General features: G+C 32.7%; 1 protein-coding gene across 1 annotated transcript in view; it reads right to left on the reverse strand.

Moving 5' to 3' along the window:
- LOC126817968 (SCY1-like protein 2) overlaps positions 1–12,908 on the reverse strand; it is a 115,195-nt gene that overhangs the window by 60,301 nt on the left and 41,986 nt on the right. The window contains exon 2 of the mRNA XM_050545142.1: positions 2,053–2,685. Coding sequence (XP_050401099.1) covers positions 2,053–2,289 — 237 coding nt within the window. The 5' untranslated portion in view covers positions 2,290–2,685. The remainder of the gene's footprint in view (positions 1–2,052; positions 2,686–12,908) is intronic.

Below are 12,908 nucleotides of genomic sequence, written 5' to 3' on the forward strand. Positions count from 1 at the left end.
CCCTTATTGCAATCGCTCAATTTTTAAAATGGGATGAAAAAGAAATTCAAAAACACAATCAAGTCTAGTTTTTTTTATATTTGAATGCTTAGGCAAGCTGTCAATTTTAATATTTTAAGCACACTAGGGATTTGATCAAATCTGCTTCCTTCAACATCCTCAATTGCTAATTTGTAATTTAATAACATTTTTCAACATTCCAATTTTTATTCTATTTAATATCTAAATGCCAAGTTAACACTTTATATTTATCAGAATGTCATGCCATCAAGAATCTCTGAGAGCATTTTTCTTGGCTTTCATCTTTTCCACCAAATTTACTATTCAGGACAGAAATTAGTCATACAGCCTTGGTTAAAATATAACCAATAAACAAAGAAACAAGTTGATTGATAAAATCCCCAAAGATTATCTTGTCAAATGATTAACCAATCAGTGAAAATGTGATAAGCATTAAGTTCAGATTATCTAGCCAATATGGTGACTTATTTGTCAATAGTTGCCGTGATAAATTAGGTAATCACCAGCCAGATTGACTGCTTACTCTGTCTGACTCTTATGAGCCAGAAAAGGAAGGATGCCGGCATTATAATTTGTTCGTTAAAAATACTGGGTCGTTAAGAAGCGACCAATATGTCGAAAGCTCGTCAACTTTTACTCAGCAGAGCTGATTGATGTCATTTCCTGTTTAATTAAGCGTCTACTAGGTAGTCCTTTAGGCAGACATTTTGAATTTATGAAGGAAGTAAGGGAATGGCTGAACCTTTTAGTTGTCAAACGGTTATATAAGAATCATCAATAGACATTATCACAACATTTTAACGACATTAATTTTGTTATTCTTATCAACAAACGTTATTGTCCTTCCTGTCACCATTAAAGAAATTCTCCAGACAATTTTGAATTAACTTAATTTTATTGAAGGTTGTATTGAAATAAGAAAGAATAAACAATCTGAACTTTCTTCGGGTGTCAATCAAAGCTTAATTAAAGAACATCATTTCATCGTGCTGGGGTTTGGGTTGTATAGAGGTCCAATGCATTCACTTTAGATCACAAGGTCTGTAATTAAGTCAATTAGTGTGGTTTTGATCCCCAGCTTGTATATCTTGTGGGTTTTCTCCTGGTTCTTTGGTTTCCTTCCACTGCTAAAGACACTGACGTGCAAGCAAATTATTGAAATATCAAATTGAACCATATGTTAGTCCCCAAATGACCTAGTTCATGTTGAGTGGACTTAAAACCCCATTTATCTCACTCTCTCTTTCTACTCATGCTTCTCACAAATTCTCTTACTTTATGAAATACAATACAGTATATCCTTCTCAGTTCATTTATATAAATAAGTTGAAATTGTTTTTACCATGGCTTGATTTGCTTTAAAAGGTCTGCCAAAAGCCCTTTGTAAAAGAAAAATCAACTTCTTTATTTAAATTAACACACCTGATATCTGACAGCAATTGTCCATCCAAGTTTATAATATGAAAAGACAGATGAAGACTGACAGTTGATGACGTAAGCTCTATAGGCTAAAAAGACATTACACAATATCAACACTCAAACTATGAATGTCCATTTGCTTTAAGGGTATATGACAAACTGAAAAAAGTGAGAATATTTGATGATGTTTGTCTGATTAACTTAACACTTCTGTTAAATCATTTCGTGCCTGGGTTAGTGACCATATGGGCTAACACTATTTTTTTGTACAGTTTACCAAACTTTTGGCATTACATACATATATTAGCATTGCACACTTAAAAGCATGTAAAGGGCAGAAGTGGTGGTTACATTGGAATAAGGCCATACAGAAGTCACAGAGTCCAAGGACAGTTCTGTCATCTAAAAATAAATTTAGAACTAAATATACATGTACCTTATAAAGGTAACTATCAACTTTGTATTTTGGACATACCTTTTGTTATATCTGGAAAACTTGCCTCCATAGATTCCAAGTAATGCTATCAGAACCTCCGTAATGTCTATTGATTTATAAATATAAATGCACTTTAAAGACTTATATATCATATTATAATTAAATCTATTACCCACCTTATGGTCCTCAATTCGAACAGCCTCAAAAATCTTCCAGACACTTTCCGGACCAGCTGTTCCAATCTGCCGTCCAATATCATAATGTTTTATAATGGAATTGCTGTCGTCGGCTATAATGGAGTGTTTTAACATGGACAAGAAATCCATTTTACAGCCAAATACTCTACATCCCCCCTTACAACATCCGCGATCACGTTCCACGATTTTTACTGTCTCTACTGTAACCTCCAACATCGACAAATCACAATTACAACTAGCAGCACCTCTCTTGGGATCACTTTATTTTCTTGTAACTTGAGTGGTTTCTTCAATTGGACACAAACAATTAAATATGTACCGATCTTTTGTCCACAGAAATAAATTCTTTTTTTTAAAAAAAAAGTCTACCTCATAAGTCTTTTACGTTAATGAAGGCCACAAACCTCACAACACAGTTCTTTAACACGAAGAAAAATAATCTAAATATGGCTTAAACAGTTTTTTTTATATAATCAATGCACTCATTTCCCAGCTGTTCTGTTTCACCACATTCACGATCAGAGATCCAAATAGTCTGAAAAATTGACACTTGTCTTGATAGCTGTTTATGTAATAATCCTCTTGAAACCAATAAAGTCTTGAACTCTCTTCCTACAAAAGAATAAAGTTCTATGACATGTCTTGGATAATATACACAGAGAGATATCAGGAAATTGGGTTTGTAGTCCTCATCCATAAAAAGAAAATGAAGCGCCCTTTTAAATATAAAAGCTCTTAGGGGTACTTTTTTCATTACTCTTAATGGACTGGAGGTCAGATTTTTCTATGTTGAGTTCTAGATATACCAAAGAGATCTCAGGAGTTGGAAGATCTCATCAGAATAGACCCGAATAATCCTTACGAGGAGCAGTGATTACAGACTAAAAGCTTTCTGCTTATATATGCTAAATTAGAGATAATAATTAGAGATAGGTGGAAACAGGACCACACATTAGAATTAATTAGCAAACAAAAAGACAAACACCTCGACATTGTAAGCCATCAAGTCAATGGATTTGACAGAATATACTAAACTGTTTTAACCAAGTTGAGATTATTTTTTTTAGATTTGGGGATATGAGTTCCCCTGAATACTCATTCACTCAGCCCTTTTTCACACATCCTAATTTAAGTGTGCTTATTTAAAATTCTGTTGGTCCATATATAAACCTCATATCCTACGTCATGGTCAAATACGTGTTAATATAACATGATGGTCAGTAGAATACCCTGCTCTAATATAATAAAATATTCATACATTTTCATATTTCATAATTCCCTTCTCACGTACATAGTTAAAAAATATTAAGACAATTAAGCTTTTGTGGGTTAGTAAATTTTCTGAAATTAAATTTTCAAGAAAATAATAATGTATGTTGAAAGAAAGTTCTTTAAGGCAACAAAAACATACATATTTTCTTCCAGTAATTACTGATGATCAATAAATTTACAACAAACACAAGATCAAAAGTTATTTATCTAAAAGGTCATTGATCAGGTGTCATCACTATAATTAGGGTGACTAAAGGTTAGAAATACTTATGTTCTATATATATAAAATATTGAGACCACTAATGACAACTCTGATGATGATAGAAATAAATCTATTTTCTTTTTCTGATATAGAAATAAATCTATTTTCTTTTTCTGATATATTTTACAAACGACCTACACAAATGGAAAGGTCTTTGTTCTATTGCCCCACTTAAGTTTGATCACACATAAACCACATGAGGTCTTCCCAGACTTGGAATCTAAACCAGGGCATGAAAATAAAATAAATCCATAATACTTTTCTTCGAATACTTAAATTCAATATAATCTTTTAAACCTGTAAAACTCCCAGACTTACCTTGTATACTAAAATACCATAATCTTGTAACTACTCCACAATAATATAATAACATTTACCATACAAAATTAATTGACAGGTTTTTTTTGCACACGCTCTAAGTATGTCAACTTTCAGAATCCTTTAAGAAAACAAACAAAGTAAAACATCCTGAACAATCCTGTGAAAATGTTTCAGTAAATGTCGTTCCTGATGATAAGTGAAGTTCTTCCTATACTCTCCTCATTTATCTTCCAATATCGTTAAGTCAGACTACAATTGACTTAACAATTGTCCATTAAGAAAGAGTTCTTGCCAGTTGAGCTCAGTTCAATTCCCAATATTAAGCTTATACATCAGAGAATTGCTGAGTTTCACCAAGGGCAAATACAATGAACAAAGCCTTTCATTTATATTCTAGCACAAAATGTGGCAAGTGTCAATAAAGGTTAGCTGGCCTTTCTAGTTGCCTGATGACATGAGTGACACAGATCAAATACTATGTTTCTATATTTATGTCAACATAATGTTAATCAGTCCTTTTATTAATTTTTGTCCACTTCTCTCAGAGTTCCCGCTCTACACTTCAAAGTTCTCTTTCAATTTCATATCGGTAGAATCTTTGAAAAACTGTTTAATAATTGTTTACAAAATTGTTTCCAATAATTTGTTTTTGTGATCACGTCGTAGTCCAGCGTTTTTGTAGATTCCAAACTAGTTCACACCACTAGATATTGAGTCAGAGTGTCTTGGATTATTTTGAAACATTAGATCGAGATGCTACAGTACACTAGTTTTTCAACTATTGCATCAATCAATAAAATCATACTATATTTGACACAGCCAATGTTTGGCATAATTATGTAATATAGCCCTTCTTCAGATAATTTCTTTTTGTCATTTGGATTGCCGAGCGACTATCCATAATTCCTGTATTACATCAATGATCGATAGAACAGATTATTCTTTTATCAAGGATTTTATGAACACATAAATATAATCATCCTTCTCATGGGTTGAAGATGTTATAAACAAGTTTCCACCTGAGTGTTAATCATGGAAAGACGAATTATTGATTGTTTATGGATTTATTGATTTATTACGTTTTGAAGATCAATTGATTGACATATTGAGGGTAATTGATCTTTTAGTGACGTACAATGTTTTATTTATGTGTTATTATGTATTGTGTTCTTTTTTATCTTTTTATACATCACATAAACTTTTTTAATATTAATTGATTATCTAGTTAGTTAGTTAATAAAGCTTTTTGAGTATCTAACTTGGAGTCGCAATGGCAAATCATAATTAGTATTAATTTTGATGGTGTCTGATTATGCTGTATTAATCTCCTATTGCTAATTTTTAAAAAAGGATTGACTCGAAAAAACCATCTACTTTGTTACAGTCTTTAGTGCAATTTTAAAGGACACATCTTTTATACACCTTGACGGCAATCACTTGCTTTTTTCGATCTGAAATAAAATAAAATAAAAACAATCACACCTTTTGTAATAACAAATAGGATCTTTAAGGTACCCTACGAATGAATTCATGTCCTATTTTCAGAAAATCACATTTAAGGTACCCTACGAATGAATTCATGTCCTATTTTCAGAAAATCACATTTCTCCACAACAAAAAGCCATGGCATAATTTAAAGGAGCTAAATCGCTAATATTTGGGACCTAGAAATTGACCCAAATGGGTTGCAACGCATATAATGATGTAACCTGATTGTATATAAACTAATTTACATTCAATCGTTTCTGTTTGGACTCTAATTTCAAGTCAGTTATGTCCAGCAAAATACGGCATGAGTCTCAACCGAATAGCAATTTCTAGCGTCTGGTTATTCCAGGCTATTGCGCATGCTCTCCAGATAAGATACGCACTATGGTACACGATTCGTGTACCAATGGTAAAATGTTTATTTTGTCTTAAATATTGGATATCAGATGCCTACCTTTTCCTGGTAAGATCACAACATCATTGTTGATTGATTTGAATTGACAAATAATTTGTATTTTCAACGTGTAAGACTTTGGATGATATTGAGTTAGAGAATGTCACAGAGGCTCCCTACTTCCACTAATTCCAGTATCAATCAAACTTTGTTTTTACTTTGATTCTGACCAGTGCAAAAGTAGTCATTTCAATGGGAGACCCATATCTCCATCACCTCTGTCCTTTCCGGTTGCTAATTTTTTTTTTATTAAATGTGAGAAGAAACCTACACTATTCAATAGTAGGTGATCATTGATCTAAGTGAATTACTGACTGGAAACACTCAACATATGGGCAGTCTATTATACAGATTAATAGATTAATCAAATGACTTGATTAAATTACGTAAAACAAAATCCCACCTGTTGTTGACACAAAATTCATATATTCAATTTTTATCATCCCACAGGCCATGTTAATATCAATCAATTTTTATCATCCCACTACCCATGTCAATATCAATAAATCTACCAATGCAGCTTTTAACGAAGTGAACAAATTAAAAGAAGCATAAAGTTTCATCATTAAATATATTTTTTAAATCAAATATCCTGTCACAGAAATTTTAATGAAAGTCTATTTTCGTTTAAAAAGAACTGTACTGAATTCATACATAATGCTATAGTAATCTTTAAGGATGTACAAATTTAAAGACTAGTCAAGTTCACAAGAAATTAAAGAGAAAACAGTTTTTCAGTTCAAATTTCTGAAATCTAATCTTAAGACAACTAAGTCCCAGAATAAACACTTACCATGCCACATAAAAGCCTAGTCAGATTTCAATAAGATGCCAGAAAGATGGATATCTTTTAAATAGCACTTGATTATAAATATATATAGTCATTGGTTTTTTTCTAAATGCTAAAAACTGCATTTATTTCTAAAATAGATAATTTAATCTAGGTTAGGTGAGGTAGGTGGTTAGTAGGTGGAAGAGAATTCAGATTCCAATGTTAAACAGTATCGAGAATTCAGATTCCTGTTATGTAGAATATAAGTGGCAGTACTACTAACGAAAATACTGACTTCAGTGGACGACAAGGACAAATGTTAGAAAACCAATATTCATTTTGATAAATTCTACAAGTAGAATAAAAATAAATTCTAAGCCCAGAATACAAATACATGATCAGCAGCACCGGTCCTAGGGTCCTCTCTTTCTCGTGACATTTTTTGAAATACTGATGCAGAAACAATTAAATCTGACATCAGGTAAGAATGAAACTCAGATCACTAGAACAAAAACCAATTTGGTGCACTTTGAAATATATATATATGGAACAAAAATCTTTCATCCAGATTCCATCTAAGAGAGTCTTTTCTTAGAATTTCATCGTATATATTCCAAAATATAAACACCCATCGTATTCCATCATGACATAGTACATCCATACGATTTTAAAAATAGAAGCAATTAAACATGCAGTTGTTTAATGCATTTTGTAACTAGCAGGACTGGAGCCATGTTTTGGTTCTGCACACAACACTGAAGTTCTGTTCAGCTGAGGCAGATTTTATTACGATAGATTGATCTTCAGCAGTTAATTTAAAAGTTAATATAGAATGATTCAAATATGGCATAGTGCCTAAATCCACTGAATTCATTCTCAAAAACTAAAATCTTTTTCTCTACATTTGTCAATTCGATGTTCAACATATATCAGACAAACCTTACTTGAATTCTGTGTAATGAACATTTATACAGAACACACCTCCAGCTGTTGAGGCTTCAAATTTAACAATCTCTATCCCCTGGACATCAGTTGATAATAAATTTATGATTAATTATGGAATCAACATAATACATTCTCATTAAATTTCTACCAAGATTCTGTTTGGAAGTACACAAAATTAATTATGTCTACAATATGTATTAATATCTCTATTTATCAAGGCATAGAAATAGTCAACATAGCAACAGTTTGGGATAACAATGGGGGTGGATGAATTTGGATGTGAAAGTAAGTGAGGGAGGAGATAAGATACTGCAATGGGATTTACAATTTACAGTAACTTATTACTATTCTGCACCAACAAAGTCAATGAAAACAGGTATACAACACTAGTTGTGCTATGAACAAACTTTTGCTCCAAAAGTGTCGCTTTGGTCAGCTATTATTACTATTGCCAACTGTCTTGGAATCTCAAAAATTCTGCCAATGACCAATGATATACAACAACTAGATGCTTAGCCATGTCACAGGTTCATCTGGTGCAAGAGATGGTCGCCCACATACAAACACTGTCACCACCATATCTATCCTCCAGTTTTATAGTTAGTGATCTGAATACAGTTTCCTGAAATTACTTTCTTTGGCTGTTTATTTCCAATTTCAATTCTGTTGTAAAACGTGCTGTATTTGGGTAGTAATAATCATGTTAAGCTTAATGTGTGAAAATCAACAATATACACATTATTCTAATAACAATGACCATCTCCAAACTATTTTTAACCTTTTCCATCTATTTGTTCAGTGCTTTAAAATTGGGTAAATGAAACTTTAATGGTGGTAAATTTTACACATCAACATGGTGATCAAGAGAGATAAAAAATGTAAATGATGGTAGGAAATCTTTGTGGTAAAATTTAATAGACTATATCTTCATTCATAATCAATTTAGATTCTTGGCTTGCCTGAAAGTTGTTTATAACATGACTAGACACAACTTTTGTATCTAAATTCACAGATCATTAAGTTAATGACAAACACCTTTTAATATTCAAAGCACTATGCCAATATCTGTCAGAAAATACATTAATCAGTCTGACCTTAATAATTAACCAATCAAACGACTATAAATCTCTGTGGACATTGCCTTCTCTTAGGTCTTGTTACCCACAATGCATTAGCATTAGAAATAACAGTTATATCAATATTATGCCTGATGGCATGTCAATAAATCACAAACCTGAAATTCTACACCCACTAAAAAATACACTTCAGTGGTTCAAATCGTAGAATTGTTTTAGAATCTATTCAGGATTACAAAAGCTAGGTTTTCATTTTTCTAGAGTAATATATGGTGGCCAGTATATAAAGCATGTCTTCTTTTCTTTTTTTTTTTCAATAATTTGCTTACACGTAGGGGTCTTTAGCAGTGGGAGGAAACTGCCATCTACCCCCACCCCCCTAAATGGAACAATATGTAATGGAATGAAGTTTAAATGAAGACTGGCATACATATGCGACGCAGTAGGCTGAGGGAAATTTTGTCATGACAGCAGTTGCTACAGCCTATTCTCATTTCAATATCTGAAATCAAAAGATCTTAAATGTGCTGCCAATGATATGCATAGACCTCACATTTTTGTATCATCCAGACAACTAGACACTTTCCTATTTTGATTTTGTTTTCTAAATTAACTGTTAAATAATCAATATCAGTTCATACTAGCATTGAATAAGCCATGAGAAACATGATATTTTCCGTAAACCGAAAATCCTGCACGGTTACTTTGACTTTGTTATATCTATGTTCATTAAGTACTCTATAAACTATTCAAAACACTATTGATGGAAAATCACTATAAATGTACTCAATTAAGATCTCTACACCTCTACATACAGTAGTGTTTACCAATTAAAATCTAAAATCAATAAAGAAACTTCAGCTTTCATCTTTGATGCAGACATCATGTTGTTTATTTTATGAGTGCATCGATATAGAACTAGATATAAAATATTATTCAATACTTATCATACTTTATCAGTTTACTAACTTGATTAGAAGAAAACAAATTAACCTATTTTTCAGTACAGCGATACTGAAAACAGACATGATATCTTTGATTTTGGTAAGTATATATTTGGATTTAGCAAATGATGACATTTAATATGTATTACTTTCAAAAGTCTAAATAAAAAAAACTTACTTCCACTAACTGTGAATAAAAAAATTATTATTATCACTACTTTATGTCTATGTGCAGTGAATTATAAGAGTGATTACAAGTCACTTGTAGAGTGATTACAAGTCACTTGTAGAGTGGTTATATGTGACTTGTAGAGTGATTACAAATGACTTGTAGAGTGACTACAAATGACTTGTAGAGTAGTTACAAATGACTTGTAGAGTCACAGGTTACAAGTGACTTGTAGAGTGACAAGTGACTTGTAGAGTGACAAGTGACTTGTAGAGTGATTACAAGCGACGTGTAGAGTGATTACACATGATGTGTAAAGTGATTACAAGGAGTGGCACCAAAGTACAGGGACAATGACCATACGCAACTATACTCTTCAAAAAAAGTAGGGGATATTCAGAAACAATACAAAACTGCAAAAATGCACTGCTGTTTTTATTAGAGGTAACCAGTGTATGTTAATAACAGGCCAATTGCCTTCACATGAACATAAACAGTTCATATGGGCGGCTTATCTGACGGCCCCATTTCACTTGCAAAGAGATACACTGTCAAAAGTGAAAATGGACGTTTTTGATTTTTGTCTTAATAATGATTAATTGCTCCACCAATCCTCAGACATTCAGCAATTCGTCGTAGCATGCTCCTAATCAACCGTCCAATCACGATTTGGGGCAATGTGACCCACTCCTCTTGCAGTGCCACGGCCAATTATTGCAGTGTTGTCGGTTGACGTTGACGTACACGTCTCCTGATCAAATTAAACGTAACACACTAAAGCAAAGATACACTAAACAGTAAATCTTATGAAAGAACTGATAGGAAAGCAAACATGGGAAGGATAAACCAGCATGCGGCAGTTTTCATCAACCCTTTCTTGAAGTGTCAAATTTTACAATGAACCCCTGCCACATGTATGGCGCTATTGCGTGTCACATGTGCAGCTCAGTGGTTGTGTTGGGGTGATAAGTTCTTCATCTGTGAACATATTCTCAAAGCATGTCAGGTGTTCATGACTATTTATCATATCACAACCTGCATAGGTATTTGCATTTCAATATCCGCTACTTTTTTGAAGAGTATATATTGAGACATTGGTTTATATAAAAAAATCATCTGTACCCACCAAGACTTCCATTACATAATAGTGATTCAACCTATGTAATTATGTAATCACATTAAAGTCTAATTTGATAAGGTGACGATTTACTTGACTTCGACTTGATCAATTAATCAAAGGTTGTAATGGGATCTTTATAAAGTAATAAAACCTCACTGACGTAAAATCTGCCTATTAACTGTCTCTAATTAACTGCTGAAAAAATCCAGATCTTCATAACAAAGGACTGACAATTGTCACTAAATATTATTAGGAAACAGAAAATATAAAAATAACCACAACTGAAATAAGAAAAAAAACTCTTGATAATAATAGATGTTAATTGTTCTTCGGATAAAATAACTTTGTTAAAACTAATGTTTGATTTACGTGGGTTTGACATATTGAAATTATAACAATTAATGTCCATAATCCTTCTTTCTGCCCGCAAACCAATAATTCTAAATCTTTTTCTATCAGTTCAAATATCTTCTTTTTGTAAGAGGATCCTGCGTCATTCAAAAATTATGTGTAAATCTTTAAGCCTAAAAAAATTATCAATAGACACATTTTGTTTTTATCTCTTTCAGTTTTTCTTCTTCCTTTACTTAACCGCTTACAATGGCTTTGTTTAATGTATTTTCAGTTGTTTTAAAAATGCATGCAGTGCCAAATTTAGACATAAGCTCCACAAGCTTTTGACTTTTTTGTGGATTTTATGGGTTTATTGTTGAGTACTATAGTTTTAAAAAGGAGTTTGTAACTATTCTTTTATGGCATTATAAGGTATGCATATTTATATGACAGACCTTCTAGTGAACCTATTAATGAGAGGTCTCCCATGTTTTGTATAGTTTAGGGTCTCTCCAATTTACATACACACATCTTTTTCTGTAAATGGTAAACAGACCAAAACCACCCTTCCCTGGATTGTACAGCTGGAGGGGATTATCATTTTATCACAGAACCAAACAAATAAGTGAAAATGTCTACATTTGCCCCTTTAAGGTTTCCTTGCCATCCTATGGGGTTGACCAACTTGACGAGTACAATTCAGAATAAGCACCAACCAAACACATTTGATTAAAAACTAATTTTGTTTTGTTTAGGAGAAGTGTGATAGATGTACATTTGCTCCCGCCCCTCTCTGATCCTCTGGTACTGATAAACTGCATTTAAAGATAGAATCAACATAATCTACCATGTTTGGATGAAGTATAAGAGATGTGCATTTGCTCCCACCCCTCTCTGATCCTCTGGTACTGATAAACTACATTAAAAGATTGAATCAACATAATCTACCATGTTTGGATGAAGTATAAAAGATGTGCATTTGCTCCCAACCCTCTCTGATCCTCTGGGACTGATATACTGCTTTAAATGATAGAATCAACATAATCTACGATGTTTGGATGGAGTATAAGAGATGTGTATTTGCTCCCATCCCTCTCTGATTTTCAGGGACTGATAAACTGCATTAAATGATAGAATCAACATAATCTGCCACATTTGGATATTCTCCATCCAATGATTTTGGAGAAAAAGTCAAAATTTGGCTCCTCAATTAGGTAACCCCACAAGCCTGTACGAGGCCAGTCAGCAGCATTTCAACAAATTTGAATAAGTACCACCCAAGTAACATATCTACCAAATTTTGTTGAAATCCATCAATTGGTTTGAAAGTCAACATGGTTGTATCTACAAATTAATATCTTACTGTGACACTACTTAAAGTTGCTAAAGATTATACGGATTGCTATTTCAGTAAATAACCTTCACATTTAAATAACCTGAGGTTGAAAAAAAAACTCCTACCATATCCCATCTCTATTCAAAATCACACGTCCCTTGGGGCTCTGGCGACATACCGACTCTGCATCTAAAGCAATCAAGACACAGGCATGTGGATATACATGTAACTACAATATGTGAATCACAGCTTGAACTGTCAACTAATTCTAATTTACTCATTAAGAGCGTTGAAGACTGGTTTGTTCTGAAAATCAATATATTAACCATACTTGTCTTTAATA

Source organism: Patella vulgata, chromosome 4 (assembly GCF_932274485.2).
Source record: "Patella vulgata chromosome 4, xgPatVulg1.2, whole genome shotgun sequence".
NCBI lineage: Eukaryota > Metazoa > Mollusca > Gastropoda > Patellidae > Patella > Patella vulgata.